This window comes from Monodon monoceros, unplaced genomic scaffold, assembly GCF_005190385.1.
Source record: "Monodon monoceros isolate NGI ecotype Baffin Bay Population unplaced genomic scaffold, NGI_Narwhal_1 Super_Scaffold_8, whole genome shotgun sequence".
Lineage (NCBI taxonomy): Eukaryota > Metazoa > Chordata > Mammalia > Artiodactyla > Monodontidae > Monodon > Monodon monoceros.
In genome coordinates, this window is record NW_021703785.1 from 63,852,791 (window position 1) to 63,880,207 (window position 27,417).

Sequence of the window (27,417 nt, forward strand, 5' to 3'; positions counted from 1 at the left end):
GGAGCTCTCTCTAGTTTTTCATCTTCCCCACAGGTCAGGGGCACTGTGTATGGCTGTTTCATTGATGTCACATACAAAGGTGCCCAGTTGGGGGACAAATGAGTGATAGAATCAACCCTAATTGCCAGAGGAAGGAGCACCTTTTGTAATTATCCTTCTAAAGAGGGTGGCTTTTTAAATTTGCACAAACAGGCCATATGTGTTCGCAATGGCTCTGACATACACCTTATTTCTTTGACCTGCTGCAGCTCTTGTTTAATTGCTTTTATTCCCCCCGCTTCTTACCTTCCCTCCCAAGAAAGTTCTACCTCCTCTATGAACAAAGATACAAGTTTGGGATTAAATTCTCAGAAAAGGAAGTGAACATGCTGTGGTGTATGTGTGTTATATGTATGCCTATTAATACAAAAGACTTCACAGCCAAGGTAAAGTAAATGTGGTGACAGCTAAGTCATAGTTTAGAACGACGTTCAAATTAATGATAAATTCAAAATATTCTAAAAGACAGAAATGAGGTGAACAAGTGTGCTTTCTCCTTCCCTCTGTGTTAGACTAGTTATCTATTTACACCTTCCCTTGTATGCACAAGCTAAAAACTTGATTAACGTCCTCTTTTCCTCAATGCAGGTGAATTTAGCCCAGATACATTTTTCTCCCATAGAATCTTTACAACTTCTAGTCTTTTTTTGCAAATGTAATTTAGTATTGCTTTTCAGATGAAATGCCATCAGGTCTAAGGGCCATGAGAGAGACAGTGTGAGGAAGCTAATAAAGTAGGCTGTCAAATGACCTATTTCATCCAATTCTCTTGGTCTGTACAATCTTTTAAACGGTTTTCCAAAAAATCGGCATTTTATAAAGTACTACAGGCTATGCTATCCACAATGCAAAATATCAGACTATGTCCAAATTACCAGTCAATTATCGACAAGTTTCAGAAAATTGAAGAAAAAAAATAGTAAAAGCTTGGGAACACACATAAAGATTTTCAAAAAAAAATTCCTTAGTACTGTGTGTATCTCTGTGTACAGCTCTTACTTAGAATGATTTTACTTTAACGCTTGAGAGTGGATATTCTTTTCTTTTTGTTTGACCAGAAAATACAACTTTGACATACAGTTAAAAATATATGTGATTTTTATCCCTTCTGTTCTACCTCCAATTCTACCAATCCTATATCAAATAGGAAAAAATATGGAATCTTGAGAAGTCTGAAATAATAAAAAGAAAGATTGCTTAATGGCAGAATGTATTTTAAGTGATAAGTTTTTGCTTCTGGTTTATTATTGTAATAAAACGAGATCATATAAAGCATTACTTTTTAATGCTGGAAAAGCAGGAGCAAAATAAATCAAGCAAATGCTACCTGAACTTTATTATTTCTTGCCTTATAAACATTTAACTATATAAAAATTAAAATGCTATTTTATATTCAACTGCTTCTAGTTTTTCATAGAAATTACAAAATAAAAGAACCAAGGTGTTTCCTTTGTTTTAACAATTGACTGCATTAAGGCTAAGCCTATACTAGCAAAATTATGAGAATATTTAAACAAATATTTGGTGACTCAAGTAAAAAAGAACCACATTTGCTTTAATTATCAGACTATGTTAGATGATATTTGAGGAAGGGGGCTTCTAGTTTGCTCATTTATCTGCCTCAGTGCTTGGTTTTATTCTTTTGGTATAAAACTGAAAAAAAAAAAAAAAAAAAAAGAGAGGAGACATCCTCCTGTTGGTTCCTATTTCCTCCTTGGAATGATGAATTATAAGGATATTACATAATTGACTTAACAAATGAATGTGAAAAAACAAGCACCATATCCTCTAGACAGAAAAAGCTCTGTCTAGAACATTAAAAAAAAATATTAGGTCAGTGCCAGTAGTGGCAAGCTCACTCAATTTTTCTACTTAAAAATAAGTCAGGTCAGGTAGAAAAAGTAGATGTATTTTAATGTAGCAGGTAGTGGTTTTCCTCCCCTGGATGCCTTATATACTCTTCCTAGAGTGGTGACTAACTCAGGGGAACAGAGAAGTGAGCTGGATCAGCATCCTTGCCCCTGGGAGATGGTCTCCAGGGACTGCATCACTGGTACTCCCTTGCTCTCTGGCTTCCCACTGGGTTTAGCCACTGAGAAGTCAGGATAAAAGATAGGAAGGCGAAGTATTTATTGTATGTTCCCTTATTGCCAAGTCATAGTTTGGCAGTGGCTGGGTTGCATTTCTCTACCTAACGCCACAGATCCTGATGGGTGACCACCCACCTAGGGCTACTTCTCCTGCCAGACTCTGGCAATAGCCCCCTGCCCCTATACCCTCAGGCCTAGGTGCGGTACCCAGATGTTAACCCCTGGAGGCTTCTCCTTCCCTTGGTCATCCACTTTATCCTGCCCCATATTTTTGTAAATAGGACTATTATTAAACTCTTCATTATCCCTTTAAAATTTGTTAGAATTTTGGTAATATTTATCACATAAAATTTTACAACATAAAATTTACCATCTTAACCATTTTTAAGTGTACAGTTCAGTAGTGTTAAATACATTCATATTACTGTGCAACCAATCTCTAGAACTCTCTTTATCTTGAAAAACTGAAACTCCGCACCCATAAGACAACTGCTCATTTCACCTTCCCCCAGCCCCAAGAAACCACCCTTCTGCTTTCTGTCTCTATGATTTTGACTATTCTAGGTACCTGGAATCATATAGTAATTTGTCTTGTTGTGACAGGCTTATTTCACTTAGCATAACATCCTCAAGGTTCATCCCTGTTACAGCATGTGACAGAATTTCCTTCCTTTTTAAGGTGAAATAATATTCCACTATCTGTTTATGCCATATTTTTTTATCCATTCATCTGCTGATGGACCCTTGGGTTGCTTCTACCCTTTGGCTATTGTGAATAATGCTGCTGTGAACATGGGTGTACAAATATTTCTTTGAAATCTTGCTTTCAATTCTTCTGCATATATAACCAGGAGTGAAATTACTAGATCGTATGGTAGGTCTCTTTTTAAGTTTTTGAGGAACCTCCATACTGTTTTCCAGAGACGCTGCACCATTTTACATTCTTACAGTAGTGTACAAAGGTTCCAATTTCTCCACATCCTTGCCAACACTTGCTATTGTCTGTTTGTTTGTTTGGCAGTATCCAACCTAATGGGTGTGAGGTGGTACCTCACTAGGGTTTTGATTTGCATTTCCCTAATGATTAGTGATGTTGAGAATCTTTCCCTGTTCTTCTTGACCATTTGGATATCTTTTTTGGGGTCTTCATTATCCCTCTGAAAGGGTAATGTGCTGAGATCCTGACTGATACAACTAGGATTGGTATTACATAAGAAAAATGCTGGTTAGCTTTTCCTTCATTTCCAGGTAGGACTGACAAAAAGGTGATTACATCTAAGCAAGAGACATTTTCGTAGAGGATTTAGAATATCTGGGGGATAAACACTGTCATAAGCTTCTTGGGGGAGGCCATGGAGTCTTTTTACAGTCTATACCTGTTAATCCTCAAAAAAAGAAAAAAGAAACTAAAACACTCTGTTCTGGATGATTTAGAGACTGACCTACCTGGAAGCAAGGGTTTTAGCAGATGATATCTTAAGGATGTTTCCAGGTTTTTGGTTCTTTGCCCACTTTTGGGTTGATCATTCAATAGTACTTAGTAGAAGACTCAGCCCAGAAATGCTTAATGATATGTGAGAGGAAACAGTACAATATCCCTGCCAAATTCTCCCTCGATGAATAAATTTATATAAAGCAAACTCTATGCTGGCTGATTCAGGAAATGGAGGAGGGAAGGAGGTTGAGGAGAGGGTGGTGGTGGAGGGGGAGGGAGGGAGGGAGAGAAGCAGTAGTACAGGTGGTGACCTTTCTTCACTACATGGAATAAGTTCACTTGGAGTGTCTGATTATGGAAAGAAAATAATAAAGTTGAAATAGATTTATTTGGTATGCGGGAAGATATCAAGACAAAGGTTCACCAGGTGCTGGTATAAACATTACAAAATGAAATCATTCACTTTTATTAAACTAAATTCAAATTAAAAATAGTATTGCATGTATTTGGCGGAACAAAATGCTCTTCTTTGATTTTGACATAAATGGGAAACAGTAATTTAGATATACTATATTGAGATCAAATGGCTTTAAACAGGCTCATTATCAATATGTTTAAAACACTTAAAAATGAGTCCTAAACATCTAACTGAAATGTTTATGTACTTAGCTTGAGTAATATCCACTTCAACAAACTGAAGCATGCAATATGTTTTGAATAATTGTTAATTTATGCTAAGGTAACAACTGTGTAATATAACTGAAATCTATGTTAATAGAAGATAAGGAAAGCCCTTCCAGCTATTTCTATTACAAACAGCAGGCTGCAATTTTCACCCTTCTTCCTTGTGTAAAATATGACTTTAGATGCTTGTAAAAGCGTTTGCTGTTAATTTCTGAAAATCAATAATTAGCATTCTCAGCACCACACAATAAAAATAACACAATGAGGGGAAAAAGCATATCTCACATAAATGACACACATCCCTCTTTGACTAACTGAATTATTTATGCTTCTCTATGGATGATTGATGACCATGGACTAGCTAAGGATTGCAGTAATTAGGAGAAAAGATAAACCTAAATTAAAGATTCATTCACTTATCGAAATTAAATGTGTCATTAATTTCCTTGATACTAATTTCTATATAGAAACTTTATTCATTGAATCATCTCAATGCATGCCTTATTGCTGTGGATGAGAAGCACATTAACAGATATATTTGAACTTATACTCTTACTAGTTTTAGGGATCATAATATTCTTGTTGTTTCCAAAATGACTCTTTAAATGTTAAACAATACCTAATGTGTATTTTCACTCCGATAATTTAAAACGTAGGGTTTTTCTTTCTATTTTAATTTGGCTTTTGAATTTGTTAACATTTCTACCTCAGCAAAATTTCTAGTAATTATAGGGGAGAAAATTAAGATGGTTTAAGAAATCTTTATCAGCCCTTTTGTTGATCATTTGTTGCCATCACGTCTCAGAATAATTGCCTAGGAGAAGAACCCTGAACCTCCCTCATCTGAAGACAATTGGGCATCATGGCACCAGTAAATAGACAATATTGTGCTACAACCCACTCAAGCGATGCAGGAGGGGGTGTTGTTATCCCTTGTCAGATCAAAGAAAGAAGTCAGAAATGGGGGAAGGAAAGAGGGATAACAAATTCACAGAAAGAATAAGCAGTGATTGTAGAGGCCATCAATGTTGTCGCTATAAACACCTTCATTTACATCATCAAGATGAAAAGTGGGTTAATTTTTTTCCTTATGAATTTTATGAGTTCATCTTCTAGGAAAGCCAGCATTGCAGATGTTTTGGTTAAAGACACATCTGTCTTCTTGGTTCTTGACAGCCCTATCATGTCAGTTCTCTGTAGTAGCAAGGAATGTTTCAGCAAGAAAATAAAGTGAAAACTGAAGTGATCTATTCTACTTCCTATGGGCATATTTTCACCATAGCAGATCCAAAGGACTACTTTGTTATCCCTGTCAGATCAAAGAAAGAGATAAATGAAGAAAATATAGCCTAAGATTAAGAAATATTAGTAACAGAAAATCAGACTAAAAATACCACATTTTTATGACTACTGTTAACATTAAAATGTATTCAATGTTTTGATATTCCCAGCATAAATAGATAAATGAGTAGATATGTATAAATAAATAAATGTTGCATTGCCCATATGTTCTAATAATTTTCCAGCAAAACAGCCTTTTATGGTAGGCTTATGTGTATACCTTTCACAGTCAAAGAAAAGTCATTTAAAACATTTTTCAACTTGGCAGTGTCGACTATAGAGATGACGGTATAGAGAAATAAATTATTAAAACAGAAGTTCTTCCAAGATACTTCATTTAATTATGTTTTAGGGTAGTAATAATCAATGTCCATGGTAGTGCTTTATACTTTACAAAGTATTTTTACATATCTTTTCTCATATGATCCTCAAATACAGTCCTATGAGGTAGATATCATTTCTGTTATCATATTTTAGGTGGTTAAACAAAGGTCCATTAAAATGACTTACTTATGTCACTCAAATAATAATGTTGGAGCTGTGATATAACCTATTATCTGATTTCCATCTTTCCACCATCTTTTATTGACTGCTAGGTACCACAGAATCATACTCTGAGGCAGATAGGCTGAGTAATTATATCCATGACGGTAAGAGTGATAATTTCTAAAAACAATTTTAGAATAAAATATTTTTCCCTCATCGTAAGAGTACAGTAAATAATTGTTGTGGCATTTAATTTGTAATCTCTACTAACCAACTATTAACTATGGCATAATCTCGTAGTGCCTTTGGAACTCTCAGAAATTGATAAAATTTATGTTTTCTGGAAAGTGATTAGAACAAATGATCCAAAAAAATGACTGATAAAGATTTCTTAAAGCTACCTTAAAATTTTCCCTATAGCTACTGGAAGTTTTACTGAGTTGAAAGTTTTAACAAATTCAAAAGCATACACGAAATAGAAAGGAAACCTTACAGCTTAAATTAGTAAAATGGAAATGCACATTAAAAGTCCCCTAGATTTAAAGAAATTATTTTAGAAGTAAGAAGAATATCATCTCTAAAGCTAAGTAAATGTTCTGTTGTTTTAAAATTCCTAGAGAATTTTTTTTCAAAATAAACCTGTTTGAACCCTCTCCCTGGATATTCTGAGATACACTCTAGATGGAGGAGGGGGGAATGGAGAGTGGATGGGGCTAGATGGATATGGCATGTGTATCTGAAGATAGTAAAGGGGGGTGGCGATAGGATATTGGTGAAATAAGAGGTAAAAATTTTGAAACTGGGTGATGAGAACACCCAGAGGATTTGTTGCATCATTCTCTCTACTTCTGTAGGAAAAAAGAAAAAAGAAAAAAGCTTTCCAGATGATTCTAACACACCTTTAGTAGAGCAGTGCTTCTTACACTGTAATGTCTCAAACAAGTCACCCAAGGATTTCCTTAAATGCATATGCTGATTTACTAGGTCAGGGAGGCCTGAGAGTAGAGTCTGAAGTTCTAACAAGTTCCCAGGTGATGCTGATACTGTTGGTCTATGGACCATATTTGAGTAGCAAGGAGTTAGAAAACCATGGGACCAGACACTTAACAAACCAGAATAGCTTATTCCCCAAGCAGGTCATAGGATGAAGTTCTTGGCCATCATCTGGTAAGTAGAAATATAAAGCAAATCACATAATTTTTATTAATATGTAAGAATGGATAAGAAAGATATTCAGTATCATGCTTAAAAAATGCTGCTCAAATAGTCAGATGAGCTCATCTATGAAAAAAAGTGTCTAGAAGATTATGATAAAAGCTAAGACTTAAGACAATTTAAATAATATCTAATATCCAACAGATCTAGTGTTTACATATTACGAAGAGCTTTGTACCAGAACGGTTCTGTCATGTTTCTGCCCAGAGGCTGTCATGATAAAGTTTATTATCAATTACTGCTGTACAAGTATAAAATAAGTTAAGCTGTCATATTTTTCCCAGCCAGAGATCCTAAACTGTCAAAGAACGTCAATTTTAAATCTGACATAGAGAAGAAAATTATCTGTTATTCTGACCTCTAATTTCTTGACATTTTAATGCCATAATTGCTGTGGTTAGTGCTGCTCCATGATTTCACCTGTCAAGGAAGAATGAATCAATAACCTCAAGCCATTTCTCAAATTTTAGCACTAACTTCAAAGCTCAAAGTTCTAGGCAGATTATGGGATATATATGTATGTATATATATATATATATATATATATATATATATGTGTGTGTGTGTGTGTGTATATATATATATATTTTTTTTTTTTACAAAAGGGACATATGTAGATTTTTGTATATTAAATGTTTCCCCTTTAAATCAGTGTTTGATTAAGGCATTAAAAAATCATCTTCCTTAGGCTAGTTGGAGTTTAGTATAACTGTAGCCTTCCTTTTTACCTTTGTGAAATATAGTGATCTTCACATTTAAAAAATACTAAGATAAACATTATCAAATAAAAGGAATGCACCGAGCTCAATAAAAGGCTTGACATTTTGAACACTATTTTTTCCAAGAGCCTCTGTCTGACCATTTAGGTGGACAGCAACTCTCTCAAGTCACAGCACCGCAGAGCAGACCTCTGGGAGCTCAACGCTGATGCTCTGATGGAAGGCAGTGTGCTTTGCACAGCACCTCCTCACGGGGAGTGTAAATGAAAAGGGGAATAAATGACCAGGAGATATTGACTACGCTATACTTCGTTCCACTTATCCACAGGGCTCTTTCTTGTGACAACAGATGCTAGATGCTTCTATGCTGGCAAACGTATGTTCTGTACTATTCCTCCTTTGCAGAGAAAGCAATGGAGGAAGAGGGACATTAAATGACTTGGCCACATGAGGAAGCTCACAGGATTTAAGTGGGTTCTCACCCTTTGCAGGTTCTTACCTGTTAATGCAGAACTTTTTTGTATGGAAATATGTTAGTCGTGGGGTAGAGGAGGTAAGGGTGGGGAGTGGGGAGAGGGACGGTTAACTCATATTCCTTGGAAGGTCATTTAATCTGTTATGTCTACAATGTGCTAAGTGGTTACCTAGTGGTCTTAAGGACCACCTAAGTATCTTCCTAAGCAATCTTGAGTTGACATAGGGCCACTGGGTCAGTGTGAATGCCTCTGCTGGTATGTGCTTGAGCCCATGCCGCCTGGCGGAAGGAAGGTAACAGCGTTCCAGGTATGCGCTCCCTCACCTAGTATTCTGAGAACTGACAGAAGAGTTTCTGGGTGAGAGAGATGGGTGAGGGGCTTGGGGAGGGAGGACATATATGCCACAGAATGACTCTGGGAGTTTCTCTAACGGAACCTCAGCATTCAGCAATTATGCCCTCAGACTGGGAATGCTGGAAGGAGAGTCCTGGAGTAAGGCACTCCCAGTCTGCCTCACTGTGAGGTAATCAGGAGCTGTAATGTATTATTGTTCAGATTGCCTATATAATGACAAACATTGTGGCTGAACCGCTCCTCTCCAACAGAATATTTTTTTAATTATGCATTTTCATGTAATGTTTCATTAGGAATTTCTAGAGTTTGACAGTTATACATAGTTTTTATTACTGTCCAAAGCAATGGTGTGCTATTTTGTAGAAGCAGGTATTTTTATAAGATTCGAGTAATAAACACTATATCCGTGTAAAGAAAGTCTCAATTCTAATTCCATTTTCCTTCTATTCTCTCATTTATCTCTTTATTTACTGTCATTTAAATATGAAAGATCTGCTATTTTCAGTCAATTTTAATGCTGCCTTGCACTTTCATTATGTACAATATGCTTAAAATATTTTTATTTTGCCCAAGGGGATTAACTTGTAACTTTCTTTATAAGGACAGCATGTTACAATGGACAAAAATGTATGCTAAAATATTCAGGAGCAAAAATGTCTATGACATTTAAAAGTCAAAAAACCATTTGGAGTTGGTCTTGGAATAAAAGGATAAGCTATTCCAATTATTTTCTTTTTTATCTGATTCTAAAGGTATTGGTTCTGAAAGGAGAATATAGTTGGTAAGATGTTTATAAAACTGGGCCATGTGTTAAACAAAGGTGTATTGTTAAGAGAATAATTAAGCTCAGAATTAGAATCCCCAGTTGTGTACAAACTAATCACATTATTTTGTAGAGAAAATCCCTTATTTCACCAACTAATTTTATAATATCTGGCTCCTCTCTCATTCATTCATTCTCTGTCCCTATCTCTTTCTTCCAGCTTCAGGCAATAATCCCATTTCCTTGTGCACACAACATGGTATAACACTGCACCTAAAAATATGCTTGCAATGTGTTCTCCAAATATTTAGCCCTAAGGATCCAATGATCAATGATCATGAGGCTCTTCTCTTCCCTTTCCTCTTCTCTGCTTGAAGCCATACAAATGGAGTCATTTTGTTTTTATAGACGTCTATAGGAAATAACTTTATGGATGTAAATTTTTCTTTTAGAGCTTTATTTCCCAAATCTACGAGTTTTTCACCTCTAAAATTAAAAATAAAAAAATAAAAAAGCATTCCACTGACTGGAAATGGAGAAGTGATTACTTCTTTTGCATAAAGCAGATGGCAGATATCTGGTAGAATGGAAGACTGGGATACAGCTTCCTTGAAGCAAGACTCATCTAGCAGCTGTTGCATCTTCACTCTTTTCACCTATCTGAAATAATTTTGTGCAACGTTGAAATGATTTAAATAATATATTTGATGAATATTTTCATAAAAAATAATTATACACATACTATAGTATATAATTCCCAAATGTTAGCTATAAAATTTCAGGGTGAGAACACACAGGAATAAGATACTATAACCTCATCTTTTTTATTGATGCATTTTTGAGAACATACAGGGATAAAATACTATAACCTCCTCTATTTACTGATGCATTTTTGAGAACATATAGGAATAAAATACTGTAACCTTATCTATTTTTTATTGATGCATTTTTTAAGTATTCTGTCTAGAAGACTGTAATTCTGCTTTTATTAAAAAATAGATACTGGCAGATTATTTTAATGTGAACTATTCATATTTAAATACTCAACTAGGTTTCATTAATTAATAACACACATAAGGCATTAAGCATTTTAGTGAAGATGCTGAAGTAAAACAAACAAAATAGGAATATTGAAGTGCATTGTACATATCTGCATTTCAAAAAGGAACTACATGGTGGTCTCATTACTTGTTTTTGACATATAACACTCACTTTTCCATTTGTCAAGAACCTGAAATCTATGTTTTCTAAAAATTTACATTGAAAGGAAATTTATACAGAAAGAGATGCAAAGCCACATTTCTGCTGAAGGGATGACAGAAATTTTCATAACAATATTCAACTTATTACCTACCTCCCTCAGCACAGGGTCAGTGATACTGTCCAGGTTCACAGAGCCTTCATAGGTTAAGTAGTGAAAAACATTTACAGCCCGGACTGCTTCTGGTCCTCGCTGCTTGTAGCCAAATATAAGGTCAATCCACTGATGGAGTTGGCAAGAAACAAATTCACTTTCCAGGGCCTGAAATCAGTCAAGACAGAAATAAGACACCATGCAAATTTCCCTTTCTCTTACTTTGAAATATTCTATATAAATAAGTAGAACACATTCTTTGCATTCCTGTATTTTATCTGTACCTATTAAGACCTATTCTTAGGAGTGACAAAATACAACCTCTAATAAAAGAGACCTAAAAGAAAATTTTCTTTCTAAAATACTTAATGCTCTCTTGGCTTAACTGTATATGTGATGTGAATTTTAATATTAAATAGATTTCTTAAAAAGACACATTCATGGGGGCTTCCCTGGTGGCGCAGTGGTTGAGAGTCCGCCTGCCGATGCAGGGGACACGGGTTCGTGCCCTGGTCTGGGAAGATCCCACATGCCGCGGAGCGGCTGGGTCCGTGAGCCATGGCCGCTGAGCCTGCGCGTCCGGAGCCTGTGCTCCGCAACGGGAGAGGCCACAACAGTGAGAGGCCCGCGTACCGCAAAAAAAAAAAAAAAAAAAGAAGACACATTCATGTTTAAAAGTAATTTGAAATGCCTGTTTTAACGCCATTTACAACAATTTCATTTCTAATTTTTAAATATTAGTTTGAAGCTAAACAATTTTATTAGAAACTTTGATACGTACTTATTCTCCTGCCTGAAGTCTTCAAATTTACCTCTAAAACTACTAAAAGGGAATGCCTTCCTTCTGTTATGAATGAACTCTGCTATTACACGGTTTAGGAACCAGTGGGTAATTTTAGATGTTCGCTAGCCAGTGGGAAATGAATGGAAATTACTGAGAGTCAGTGACCATACAAAACCTCCATAAAGAGTCAAAAAAAAAAGAGACCTTTTCAGTTCCTAAGAAGCCATCATAAACTTCCTAGAGGGGCCCTGGCAGGTAGGCAAGGAGTTCTGGTCACACCTGTGGTATGAGCAGTGACAGTCACAGTGTAGTTCACTGTGCCTCTCACCTCCTGCACTCATTCATCATCAATTTCTTATTGATTTTAAGGACACACTGATTTCAGCAGCATGAGGAAAAAGCTGTAGAGCTAGCTTCCTAAATTTCAACTATGCAAAGCTGTAGAAAACAATTTTTGAAATTACAGCTGTAACTAAATATGTGAATGAAGTCATTCTTTGGCTGCGTGACCCTGATTTCTAATGTGCTGAAACCAGCTTGGATTCACTTAATCAATAAATGGTTTCTTAAATTAACCCTCTGATAATTATATCAGTATTTCATTTTTTTAATCTACAAAATATCTGAGTGATAATTTTCAACTTTTCCCGTGATGACATTTAACTAGTAACTTATTCCCCTCAAACTCCCTTTTTATCTATTCCTTTTAAAAATTTTGGTATTTTATTTACACCAGTTATTGTGGACGTTTCTCATTCAGAAATATAAACAATTAGATTTTATAAAAGGCTAGTTTTCATACTAAAACTAAACAGAATTTCTATACTCTGTATCTCATTGGTCTTGACATAATAGTTTGGACTAGAACACAGGAAAAGGGACTAAAATACAAAAGAGATGTTGGTTAAAATTCTATACTGATTAAGTCTATCATATCGGTTTGGTCAATCTGTATAAATGAGAAGTTGGTAATTATTCAGTAATGTTTTCAGTGCATGGTACAATAAACGAGAGGATGAAAAAAATGAATAAATGGCAGTTCACTAGAGAGTCGCTATTGCCCAAGTCTGTTCACTGGAATTCAAAATAGTAGTGAAATCAGAAATATTATTTAAGGGAAGATCTTACCAACATAATCACATAATCATCTCAGCAGCAACCATTTCAGATCAATCTTATAGACACCACTAGACATATTTGGAAAGAAAGGGTCAATGAAATGTATTCCATTCGAATAAAACAGTTACTGAACTAAACGCCTAATGCAATGATGAGGGTTGGAAGGAATGATCATCTTTCACTAACATGAGTTTTAAAACATTTATTTATTATCTCCAACCACTTTCATTTTCCTCTGCCATGGGCAGTGCGTATAATTTGTTTAATGTTTCTCGTTTTGTTTACATGTGTTTTTATAAAACACTACTCATGTAATGTATTCCTGTGTGTATTTTTGATTTATAAAAATGGAATAGGGTTACAGATTTCATTTTGTTTCTTACTTTCTTCACTTAGCCTTGCTTTTTAGGATCTACCTGTGTATAGGTAGTCTACTGCTTCCAGTGGCTGCTCAGAACTCCCTCAGTAAAGAGCACTAGACTGCCTCTAACTCGCCATGACACCATGCTGAGATGAATGTCCTCTTTTGCATCCCTGTTTGGCTCTTTGTGAGAATTTCTTTGGGGCATATAATCTGGAGTAGGACTGATATGTCCCTGCACTAGATGTGCATAAACTGAGTCTGAGTCATCAGTGCAGACTGGCTGCCCCTGTCTCCCCTCCCTCCAGCAGTGCCTGAAAGTTTCTACATGGCCACATCTCCATTGACAACTGGTATTATCCCAGCGTTTAATATTAGCCTGTGTAACAGATACAAAACAATATCCCATTGTTGTTCTAATATGTTTTCCTCTGATTACTGAGGAATTTGACAGCTTTTTAATATACTTGTTGGCCATATGGGTTTCCTCTTCAGTATACTTCCTGTTCAGGTTCTTTGTCCACTCTTTTCTGGAGGTTCCTGTCTTTTACGTTGTTACTTTGCAGGAGTTCTTTATATATTTTAGATAGTGGTTTCTTGGTTTTAAACATTGCAAGTGCATTCTCCCAAATGTCCCATGTCTGTTAAATTTATCCATGTCACTCTCGGTTGAAGAGAAATTCTTAATTTTGAGATAATCAAAATTTTTTTTGTTACGTTTATGATTTTTGGATTTAGGTTTAAAATAACAAAGGTAACTTTCTGTATTTTGATGTGTCAGCTTTATATTTATGGTTTTACTTTTCATATACTGGTCCTTATCTAGAATCCACTTTCACTCATATGTGGTATTAGATAGAGATCCAGTATAATTTTTGTTAATATAGTAAGTCAGTTTTTCTAATACCATCTATTAAATAAACACACCTTTCCTGAGTGATGTGTGCTGTCATCTTTAGTGTGTGAATATGTGTTTGAAACAAAGATATAAAACTGCTATTGTTTACAGATAATATAATAATCTACCTAGAAAAAGCAATACAATCCTTCCCCCCTTCTTTCATTCATTCATTCGTTCCTTCCTTCCCTCCTCCCCTCTTCCCTTTCTCCCTTCTGCTTTCTTTCTCTATCTACCTACCTACCTACCTTCTTATCTATCATCTATCTAGATATGTGTGTGTGCCTCCAGATCTTTGCACCTTTTATTTCTATTGTTATCTTTATTTCTTATATATCTTAATATCTGGTAGATTTATTCCTTTGAGAGTCAACTCAGCTATTTGTGGACCTTTACTCTTCCCTATAACTTTTATAATAAGTGTATAGATACATCAAAATAATTTTGATTGGGATTCCAATAAGTTTATAGATTAATTTGGGAAAAGTGATATTAGGTTTTCCCATCGAAGGTCTCAGAATTTTCTATGTACCATATTAGATTTAAAAATTAATATTTTCACTGTAAAGGACATGGGTATTCTTGGTTAATTCCCAGGCAGTTCATAAGTTTTGATGCAACTATAAGATTTTAAAAATTATATTTTAAACCCCATTATTAATGATGTAGAAAAATGCTACTGATTTTTATAAGTTGATTGTGTTCCTGGCAACTCTTACTAGTTAACTTCTTTATTTTTCTTATATAATTGTTCTCAACCTTGAGAACTATATTAAACAACAGTGGTGATATGACATGGAACATCACTGTCTTTTTCCTGATGTTAAAAGGGTCAAGACACACACACACACACACACACACACACACACACACACCATGTATTTAACAAACGGTTGGGTTGTTAGATAGCATTTTATTTACAGTTTTTGTATTTATATCCATACTTGAAATGGCTTTATTTCTTTTTTCCTTTACTTCCCTCTACTCTGGAATCAAGATCACAGTAGCCTCATAAAATGAGCTGGATGGTTATTATGTTTTCTGGAATAATTTGCATAAGAAATGAATGCCTTACCTCTTGAAAATCTGGTAGAATTCACCTGTAAAATAATATGTCCTTGGATATTTTGGGGGCCGGGAAGATTTACTACTTAAATTTCTTTAAGGCTTATAAGTCTTCTGGTGTCAATTTTGATGTTTTATATATTTCTAGATATTTCTAGATATTTATCCACTTCATCTCAGTTTTAAAACTTATTAGCTCATGGCTATCTATAATAATCTTTAATTAAATTTAAAAATTTCTATGTCTACAGTTACCCTATTCTATTCTATATGTTAGGTAGCAGAGTGAATCAACAAACAAACAAACAATCAAAATATAATTTTGCCTCAGGTTTTTTTTTGGGGGGGGGTTATAAAATTAAATGACAAAGGAACAATAAGGTAGTAGATTAAACAGATAGTCTTACAGAGACTGTCTTGCTAATCACTGCAGTTATAACATTTAAAAGCTAAATCTGGTTCTAAATCAAATGCATATCTAAGAATTGAATTTTAGATTTCACATAATTAAAGCATAAAGACCTATCTAAAGCTGAAACCTGACACTGAGACTTAACTGTATTCTAAACAGTATTAATCTGTTAGTAAATGCATGCTATCTGCTTATTTGTTCTTTTTAGAACTATGTTTTCATGCACAAACCTATTTTGGACTTTGAAACAAGATTTTATTGCAAACACTCACAACTGAAGAATAGAAAGAAATACTTGATTACTAAGCTATTAGGGTTATAATGGTCTTAATAGCTTGCTTTACCCTCTCCTTGCATACCTAAAAGCAGAAGCAATTGCTTTAAGCCTAGATAAACCAATTCCCAATCCATAATTCTACCCTGGGGATCTGGGAGGAAGGAAATAAAGAGTGAGATTTAAACCTGAGAGGATATCTCTTAGATGAATAATAGTTACCTAGTATCTAATTTCAATATTGTCCCATGGGTATTAGAACGTAGAGAATTCTTTCTCTAACGGGTTTAGGACAAAGCAGCTCAGAAACTTATGAAAAAGGGGACTAGGCTAGTGGAATGAACTGTGAGGAGAGAATTTTGTTTTCTCCAGAATTCTTCTATTTAAGAATACTGCATTTCTCTCTCTCCTTCTGGACCATACCAAGAACATTTCCAAGCCCTTTCTCTTGTTGCCTCAAAAATCTGCTTCTGATATTGAAAAAATTCTCCAAATAGAGTTGCATATATTCCAGTGGACACTTAGAAAATCACATTGCTATTTCTTCTGTAGTGTCTATACTGGCTTCTCTTCACGATTAAACTGAAATTATAGCTATTACCCAGTGAAAGATTTAATTATTTTAAATAAAGGTAACATAGTTGTTTTAAATGTTTATTTTGGGGGGCTTAAATTATTCTCTTACTTGATTGCTTCCTGGGTGTATAATACAGTGGATTATTTTCCATTCCCACTAGCACCATCCTAGTCTTAGCTCTCATTGCTCTCCACGTGGGCTATTGCAATAGACTTTGACCTCTTCCTCTACTCAGGGGCTTGCACCCTGCTGGTGGAACAGACTTTTGAAACCATCATGCTCTTACTGTCATCCTCGATTTCAAATCTTCCAAGGTTCCTCCTAGCATAACACATTCAGCGTAAACTTTACTTGACCCCTAAGGACTTTCAAACCTTGATCCGACCCTACCCCATGATTTCTTTGGGCTTCTAGATACAAATTCTTGGCTCCAGCAGCACAGTTTACAGCCCCGGCACATTAGTAGCTGGTATGACCTCTGAACCTTTGTTGCTCCTTTCACCATAACATGAAAGCATTTCATCCTCCTGCTTCCTCTTCATGTCCCAGCCATCCTCACTCAAGCCCAATGTCTGTTTCCTGAGTTCTCCAGCTCAGAGTCTATGAAGTCTTCTATGAATTTCTATGACACTTACCATCAGTACCCTCCTGTTTAATGTAGTAAATAATGTATACAAATTTACTTGTGAAAATCAATTTGCATATAAATTGTAAACTGCTAGACAAAGGGAATGGGGTTATTACCAATTAACACTTAATTGTTTCAAACATGCCATACTATATTCTCAATTAGCATCCAAGCATCTGGAACTTAGGGACTATACCTAATGCTTCTTTTACATTTCCTATAGCTCCTAACTCAGCATTAAATGATAAATATTTAATAAATATTTATTGGCTGATTATTGAAGCAATGGGAAAGATGTGTTGGTCACAAGAAGGAAGAAAATAAATGTCAGGAAGTGAGGGTGGGGGTGGGAAATTCATTCATTCATTCATTCATTCATTCAACAAATATTGACTGACCATCTGCTATGTGCCAAACACTATTCTAGACCCTAGGATCACAGCAGTGAATACGTGAAACCAAAGTCCCTGTCAGAAAGTTTACATTGTAGTGGGGAGAGACTAGTAATAGTAATTAGTAAGAGAGTATGTCTGAAGGTGATAAATGCTAAGGAAAGGAGAAAGACAGGAAAGAAAGTTAAGAGGTATGTATGGATGGGGAGGGGATTGCTAATTTAGAGGAGGAAGTGAGAGAAGGCTTCCTTGAGTTTGTGACAATTAAGGACTACAATGAGGAAGTAAACTGTAAGGACATCTGAGGGAAGATGATCTCAAACAGAGGGATCAGTCATTCGTTTGTTCATTCGTTCATCATTCATTCATTCAATATGGAGCACCTCCTATGTGCCAGGAATTATTCTAGGCCCCAGGGATACTGTGAGAAACAAGACAAAATCTCTGATCTCCAGGAACACATCCCACTGAAATGCAAATAATCAAGGTGAATACAGCCTAAACTCTCTCCAGGCCCAAATTACTGACCACCTACCACATGTCAGATGCTAGCTTTGGAGGATATACACATGAATAAGTGTGCCACATCCTCAAAAAGATCACAGTTTGGTGGAAGATAAACATGTTGACTTGGGCTTTACCTGCTGCTCGAATTTCTGCTAAAACTCTAATACGATGATATTAGAGTTATTCCCCACCCCATTCTTTTTCCAGAAGAATTACTTCTTCTAGAAAGTAATCCATCTCTGCTGCTCTAGCCATCACCACTCAGCACACTTGGCCCCCACCTTTCCTTTTACCTGGCTCTGTAGGACTAGAGAAATCTAAGGGAAAAAGGTCACTACTAGGAAGTTGCAGAGGGAAACTGTTGTCTGTAACTTGAAAATACATCCAGAATTGATTAAGTTCTTACTACCTTCACTGCCACCATGCTGGTCCAAGCCACCATCATCTCTCACAATACCTCCTGACAGACGTGCCTGATGCTACCCTGTGCCTCAACAGTTCATTCCCATCACTGCAGCCCGAGTGATGCTTTCACAGCACAGCAAAATCATAGAACTCGTCTGCTTAAAGCACTGCAACAACTCTTGATTTCACTCAGAGTAAAAATGCAAAGTGTTTCAATGGCCTTCAAGGCCATATGTGATTTGCATCTGTTACCACTCAGTCCTCTCCTCCTACTGTGCGCTCCGTGTTTATCCTACCCCAGCCCACTGGCTTCCTTGCCAAGCACACCCCTGCCACAGGGCCTTGGCCCAGTAGTTCCCTCTGCCTTCACTGCTCTTTTCCCAGGACAGGAAGAGTCTCTGGGTCACTCTCTCACGTCCTTCAGGTCTTAGTTCAAGTCTCACCATCACAGTGAGGGGATCCTGACCATCCACCCCTGTATTTCTGATCCCCTTGCTTTGCACTTCTTTTTTCCACAGTACTGATCACCTGCTAACGTTCTAGATATTTTACTTATTAATTTCTGTTGATTGTCTGTCTCTCTTTGATCAAAAGTAAGCTCCATGAGGGCCGAGATCTTTGTTGTTTCACCGGTATACTCCAAACACATAAAATAGCGCCTGCAACGCTCGATAATGATCTGTTGACTGAGCGTTGACTGAGGCTGTATGTTTATTCATGCGGGTTCCTAGCTGAAGTGTGAGCTCCTGAAGGCCACTGGCTGCGTGGCTCACGCTTGTGTCTCCAGAGCCTAGAGCGGTCTGAAGACAGTAACAGGCCCTCAATGATGGGGGTAAATGAAGGGATTTCTCTGCTTTACTCTAGCCTTATTTAGAGTAGGATTCATGGCCAACTCTTCTTTGTGTTTTCCATAATACCTTACTCAGAACTGGCTCTCAATAAAGGTTTATGTAATGAGCAAATCCCCAGTTTCAGAGATAAGGGAGACTGTGAAGTTCCAAGAGATAAGGCTGTCTTATCCATCCAGTGTCCCGGCCAACAGGTGGCAGGGCAGGCACCCACATACAAGATATCTATTGCAGTATATATACTTTTTCCATCTCAATATTTTAAGATGCTGCCAAAGACTTCCAAAAATTCTTATGTTATGCTATTTGCTTAAACTTCGCTTTTGAGCAAGGTATTTTTTCAGTACAATATACCCTAAACGCACATTTTTGCCTATCACGAAAGAGACTTTTTCCTTAAAAAGTGAGAATCTAATAAAGGATGTAATACAGTCAAAGCAAAACCACACCCCACTGTGCTCTCTGCCTCAGCGTGCTGCGTCCCGCCCTGCGGACAGAACGGTCTGCGCCTGGTCCCATGGCACCAGGAACATGCCGGGCGGAGGGCTGGAGAGATTAGTTGTGCACATCCGAGACAGGCCTTTTTCTGAAACAAATCTTTAAAAAGGGCAGATTATGATTGATGAACCCAGCATTAAGGTAATGCTATCAGACATACTTTCTAATTCTGCCCTTCGTGAGGAGGTCAGGTTATAATCACGTTAGAACTGAACACAGTGCTTTATTAATGTTTCATGACTGAGTCGGTCGCAATCAGCCTAGCTTCGTGTGGATAAACTAAACCAGTTCTTGATGTATGAACTCAATGCACTGAGAATTTATTTAAATGTCTACTAAAAGTGTCTCTATCACCTTTCTAGGTTTGCTAATGAAACCAAATTTTGAATTTCACAGTTCTTCAGTGAAACACAAACCTTGTCACCATATTTACAAAATACAAACAACTCTAACCAATTATATATATTGTTGTCTATAAATAAAAAAACAACAGACTAAAAGAAGTACATCATTAAAAATTCAAAGTATTGTTTCGTTTTAAAAAATAAGAAAAGTGAATGAGGTTGTCAGCACGTAAAGGCGTCTACAAATGCATCAAATGCCTTTTTAATTGCTGGCACGGGATAATGAAGCTGATCATTTATAATCAATGATACCATCACTTTTTATAACATTATTTTTGTCTTCTTTGCCTTGAATTTCTTAATGACAGCTTGAGAGAAGAAGGAGGGAATGCTCCTTTGTACGGATACAGAATACTAATCCACACAAGAGCCGAAGGCTTTCTTACCACTGTGAATGTCATTTCTTTGGGCTATATGACATTTTCATTTTATACTTTAGGCTCATTACAAAGAACTCCATCAAATAACTGAAGATAATCCCAGTCCAAATTATAAATATACTAGAGCGCATTTTCTCTAAACCCATTCCATTTCATAAGCACTAAATCCTGTATGAGCTACCCAGCCAGTATAAAGTTAGAAACTTTCAATGCTACAAAATAATAATAAAAGGTGGATGTTGTATTCATGGAATTTATGGAAAGCTTATGAAAATTTAAAGACTTCTATATCTTATATTATCACCCAGGTAATTATAGAAATATTCATCAAGTCAATATTTCTTCAGCAAAAAAAGAAGATAGGTAGATAATTGGTTACATTTTCCAGTTTTAACACAGATGGCTGACCTTATTTCTTCATAACATCAGTATGATTATTTCCCATCAGTATGACGGGAAAATGGACCAGAGGTTGGAGCAAAGGAAACCATACATAGGGTGCTGTGAAGGAAAACTTCAAGTTAAAGAAAAGTACAGGAGACACTGAGACAGGAGAGCAGCTGTAGACACACGCAGCTACATTTTGTAACGTGACTTTTGATAGCTCTGATGCTTTAACACTCTTCCCAGAGGCAATAGCTTGGGTCTGCCCTTTAGCTCAATTCTGATGCACCAAGAACGGCAGCTATAGACATAGAATCTTTTGATACACATGGTAGCTTTCCCTTTCTATTCTGTAGAGTCCCTTCAAGGAAAACCCAGGGAAAGAAGACAAAGAATAACCACTTCTCAAGCCACCTGTTACGTGCTGGCTAGGCACTTGCTACATAGGATCAGTTTAACCTGTCACTGCCTCCTGGTGTCCCAGGGAACCAAGACTGGGGCAGTTTGATTTTCCCAACTAAGCAGAATTTTGTGTAAAACCTTTCATTCCATGGAGTAAAGGTTTAGTTCACAAGTCTTACCAAATTCATAATGCCTCTAAGATACCAAGAATTTGGTTTTGAATAGAGAAAAAAAGTGCCTTGCTTCTTTCATTTCTTCATGGAGCCAAGTTGGAACTTATTACTTACAATAAAAATGTACCATTCATTTCTGAAAATGTTTTATGACATTTTCAGAAATGCACAAGTGTTTATCTCTCCTACTTTAGTTATAGAAACTTATTCTTTTGAACAGATGAAAGCAAATCTTTGAGGAACGGTTACTTCACCATATCATATGCGATCCTTATAGTTCCTAGCACACTGAACACAAAGGTCGATGCATATGTGTTTACAGTGACACTGAACAGTGAGATTTATTCTGAAGAAGCACGGTGTTCTGACTTAAAGTTTGCTCAGCAGTGCTTCAGCTCCTAGAAAGACAAAATATAAGAGCTAAGAGGTGCGTAAACAGAAGTCAGTTCTTGAACTGGTAATGTTAGGACCAGGAGTAAATTATTTATTATATTATATTTATGTTCAATAGAAGTACTCTGAGCAACTATAAATATATAAAAAATAATTTATTACTCAAAATTTGCCTTTGTGTATTTTATTCTCTCTTAAAATAAGAGGGGAAAAGCTATTTTAGAGTTTAAATTGTTTTTACAGTGTTATTATCCTTTCTCAGGCTGTATCTTTCAATGAATAATCTGCTAATTCTCTTAAAACCCAAATGATATGAGACCATTTTGTGAGAATCAGGTATTTCTAAGGAAAAGGGATTTCTAAAAACTCTTATGTGGTGATTGCATGAATAATAAGACAGGCCAGAGTGTCACTGATTAAATCTGAATCGTAAGTCTGAGTCAAATGAGGTGTTTGGAGGTCATCCATGCTTAGCTAGATACAGATAGTTTGCAAATAACACACAGGTTGTATTTCAAAGTGCTTTCTAATTTGGTGTTTGGAACATATATTGCAGTAGAAACAGTATTAGTCTAATCTGGATTGGTTCTCAAGTCGATCTATAAAGCCATATTTTGTTTAAAATATAGGTGAACTTTTAAAGTCTGTAAATGGGTATAGGGGACATGGCATTCAGAGTGCCAACTTGTGATGCCAGGCACGGTGAGTAAGAAAAGGCACTTGGGTCCAGACCTGGGGTCAGTCACTTTGCGTTTCTGTGTCTCAGTCTGCTTATTCAAATAAAGGTCTGCTCCGGGTCTCAAATCCTGTGTGTGACTATAAAGTTTAACATGTAAAATAATGACATTTCCTCCATTTTGTAGAGTTGGAAGATAGCCTTCTTCCAACACTCGATGGGTGGTGGGACTTGGGACTTCCTCAGCTCTAAAACCGAGCTTTTACTGGCTGAGAAAGGAAGTCTTATGGGGTGAGGACTTGGGAGATAAAGAGTTAGAAACAGGGTCACAGAAAGTCAGGTCTGCTGAGCTGCTGAGGCTGGAACATGCTGCTGGTTTGGGGTCAATTCCCTCTTATCTCTGTCTTTTCTTCTGCTGGCCCCAAGGTACTCGCTGCTAGTTAGAAGACATGTTTCCTTCCCTCCTTCTTTCCCTCTCCCTCTCCACAGCTCCTCAAGTCACTACTCACTCGAGCCTGGAGACCGTGGGTTGGAACACTCCACTCTGATAAGTAGGTGATCTTTGACAAAGTAACTTACCTCACTGAGTTTCAGTATAATTCTCATTTCAGAACACTTTTTGAGGATTAAAAGAATATTGCACCTGAAGCTCTAGCACAGTATTTGACAAATAATAAACAGTCAATAGATGGCACAGGTTATAAGCACTACTGCCATTATTTTATCTTGGTCAGCCGTCATATTGGGATGACTCAGGACCACCACTGGGATACGGGGTATGGTGACTAAGATTAGGGTATCCAACCTCCTGTGCAGCAGTTGTCAGCTGTAAGTCTTGGAATGAGGAAAGCAGAGATAAAACTTGTAAGCAACTACACTCTGGAAGAAAGGAGAGTGTCCTAGCCCCATCATGTAGCTCTTTATACGTAAAAAGAGGTATAAACTGGGTGCTGTCTAGAGTAACATTCCACTTACTAAGGGAGGGTTTTGTCACTTCACGTTTGAGTACCAACTCCCAGATCTGGAATTGATCTAACAATGGCCAATGAAACCTGAGGTAGAAGACAGTCACTCTCCTCCAAAGCTATAAAGTTTACACTTCCCCTAGGGCCTCTGTTAGCACTCGACTGACTCTTGTTTATCATAAGGCCTTGATAAGTTTGACTGTCTGATTTTGCAGACTAGAGATTATAAGAAAAATTCAAATCACTATGGCCATTAAAGGAAAGTGTGATGATAGCAACAATCTAAAGAAGAAAATAGAAAAAGAACAGATATGGAATTATATCACTTCACAGAATAATGGGTACTTACGGTAATAAAGAGAAGTTTCATCCTTTGTATAAGAGGGTAGAAAACCAAATAGTAATACATTTTAGAACAACAACCACAACAGGGTTCAAAAAAGTTCTCACTTAGCTATAAAAATCCAGAAACTTCATTTATTTGGTAAGTTTATTTAGCTGGACTGCATTAGTACCCAACATACTAGATGAACGAAGCACTGTGATTTTTCTGCAGGTTTAGTCAAGACTGTACAGTCCTGCTTGTCCAGTTTATATCAGTAATAACTATCTGATAATTTCTCATGCATAATAACCATCTTTCCCTACATTAAAAAAATTCTGTGCATGATGCTGCCCTGGGGATTTGTGTTTAGAAACACAACTGCTTTTTCTTTTTCAATTAGGCATATCATTAATAAAATTACTAATTCTGGGGCGTTTAAACTTTTTCACTAATGAGGAACACAGAAGTTGTATCTATAATGAATCATTACCTGATGTTTATTAAAATATATCTAAAAATGTTTTAACATCCAATAAACACAGGAAGAGATTCTCAACATCATCAGTCACCAGGGAAACGCAAATTAAAATTGTAATGAGATAGTACTTCACATCCACAATAATGGTAATAAAAAAAAAAAAAAAACAGACAGTAACAAGTGTTGGTGAAGATGTGGAGGAACTGGAACAGTCATACATTGCTATTGGGAATGTAAGATACACAGTCACTTTGCAAAAGAGTTAATTTCTTAAAAAGCTAAATATAAATTTACTACATGACTCAGAAATTCTATCACTAGGTATATATCCCAAAGCAAGGAAAACACATGTCCATATAGAGACTTCTATGTGAACATTCATAGTAGAATTATTCATAACAGCCAAAAAGTGGAAACAACTCAAAAGTTCATCAACTGATGAATGGATAAACAAAATGTGGTATATCCATACAGTGGACTATCATTATGTAAAAAGAGGAACAAAAAATGATATACGCTACAACATGGGTGAATCTCAAAAACTATGCTAAGTGAAAGACATCAAACACAAAAGAACACATATTGTATGGGTCTATTTAAGAAAAATGTCCTGAAGAGGCAAACCTATGGAGAGAGAAGGCAGACTAATGATTGTCTGGGGCTGGAGGTGGGCACAGGATAATTCTGGGGCAAAAGAAATGTTCTAAAATTAGATTTTGGTGATGGTCACACAACTCTGTAAATTTGCTAAAAATAATTAAAATTGTACAAGTGAATTTTATCACAAATAATGATTTTTTAAGAACACTCGTAAGGTAGTCCCACTTTACAGATGAGAAATATGAGAACCAGAGATGCTCCATAATTTACTCAGGGCAATGAAGCTAGTAAATGGCAAAGCTCAGATTCAAGAGCCAGGAAACTTTTAAACCCCAAGTATTCTTTCCAATAAAACCACCTGGCATTTATTAATTGTTAGCAGCCACATAAAAACCTGTGTTTAATCAGAGCAAGAGAAAATTTGGTCCAACAATTTTTGCTACTTTGCCTGCCTGAGTGAAGGATTCATTTCGTTACACTAGTTTGGACCTAACTAGACAACATGCTAAAATCATTAAGATTATTACCCCATGTGATTCATTCAATCATTCATAACAGCAAATATCTGGTGACTAACTACTCTTGCAGGCACAGTTCTTGGCTCTAGAAGTATACAGTGAAATGATGTGACTGAGAGACACATCTCAGACACAACTCAGTATGTAGTGGGTTCCAGGGTTGAGCTTGTGGATCTGGTATCCTTACACGGATATCATAGCCAGTATTCAAGTATGTAAGGGTATTGTGGTAATAATAAACAACCAGTTCTAAAAATAAGTATAGACTTTAGAAGTAGGCATCACTAAAGTATAAATCCTTCACATTAAAAAGATAAATTGAAGAGATAATCTGTTGTTAAAGAAGATGGTGTGAGATTATGCCATATACCTGAAAGTGCCAATTTCCAGATCGAGAAGTGAGAGAAATCTTATATAAAATTTATGTACTACATGATATTACCTCAGGGGGAGACTAGATTACAGATTATCTATACAGTAACTTTAAACATAGGTCTACTGTCTCAGTACCAGCTTTCTAAAATAAAGTGTATTAAAAGTAAAATATTTCTTGGAGACAGAAAAATAGCTCTAAAATTGAAGGGAGCATGTGACTGACAGTGACGAAAAGAGACATAAAATCAGGGGTAGAAGAAGGAACCACATATTGTATGATCCTGTTTATGCGAAATAAACAGGATAGGCAAATCTTTAGAGACAGAAAGTAGATTAGTGGTTGCCTAGGGCTGGTTGGGGGAATGGGGAAAATGGGCAGGGGGAGATGCTAAAGGGTATTGGGTTTCTTAATGGGGTAATGAAAATGTTCATAAGTGACTGTGGTGATGGTTGCACAACTCTGTGAATAGACTAAAACCCACTGATTTTTTTCCTTTACTTTAAATGGTTGCCTTGTATGGTATGGGAATTGTATCTGTGTGATATATGTGAATTATACATCTCTTACTAAAGAAGAGACTGAGGGATATGTGAGGTCCACTGCAATATGTGGACCTTATTTGGATTCTAATTCAAATAAATAAGCTGTCAAAATGAAATAAAACGTATTTATGGGACAGCTGGAAAAACTGGGAGTGAAACAGGGTTAAAAACATATTTGGGGTCATAGGCTTTATTGATATAATTCCTCAATTGGCCAAGAACAATAGTACACGAGAGACCTTTGGTAAAGTGGTTCATTTCCATGTACCGTAACCCCATTGAGATTAAAATCTCCTTAAATATGGATAAAATATATTAAGATCTATAAAATAACCACATGCAAACATTCTATTTACACATTTTCTATTTGGACACCCAGACATCTGTCATACAGATTCAAAAAGTAATGACATTTTCTATCTAAGAATGTTTACAAGATGGGTGTTCTCTTAGTCAAGTATATTACATTTTAAGGTATGTTTCACAGCTTATAATTTCCTACATACAAATATGTTCTAAATGTACATTATTTTGTTTTGAGTATTTTATGAGTGAAAAAAGAGTGCAGATTTAGCCAATAGACAAAAATAAGGAATGGGCATCAATTTCGACCATTTTAGAATACATTAGTCAACAGATGCTCATCTGATTGTCTTCTCCTAAGGGAGCAAATATAACTGAATTACCATTCCTTTATTAGTCTTCATGAAAGGAAAATCCACTCTACAACAAAGAACTGCTGTCAAAAGACAACAGTAAAATGCTTTCTTTCTCAAAAATTTAGCCTTGTATTTATAGATGTTAAAAGACAATTTGTTAGTAGCTGAAAACTAAACTACAGAATATTTTTTACTTCCTTGTGACTGCTCAAGCAAAAACAAAATCGCTCTTACCATCCTGTTGATCCGTACAAAGTCTTCAGGTTTTTTTGCCCAAGGGGGAAGATCAACATCATTTACCACCACTTCATCTTCTCTGACTCCAAGATTATATCCATTACTGTTGACGAACATCTCCGGTAGGTAATAGAACTCTGGAATTAGTTCCTGCCAGGAATAAAAATGTAGCATATTAAAC

At 36.2% G+C, this 27,417-nt stretch overlaps 1 protein-coding gene across 6 annotated transcripts in view; it reads right to left on the bottom strand.

Annotated features, from left to right (window-relative positions):
- The window catches only part of NBEA (neurobeachin), a 618,768-nt gene that overhangs the window by 26,814 nt on the left and 564,537 nt on the right, over nt 1–27,417 (bottom strand). For all 6 annotated transcript variants that reach the window (XM_029209906.1, XM_029209902.1, XM_029209901.1 and 3 more), the window contains 2 exons: nt 27,234–27,386; nt 10,957–11,124 (listed from right to left, as the gene is read on the bottom strand). In XM_029209906.1, coding sequence (XP_029065739.1) covers nt 10,957–11,124; nt 27,234–27,386 — 321 coding nt within the window. The remainder of the gene's footprint in view (nt 1–10,956; nt 11,125–27,233; nt 27,387–27,417) is intronic.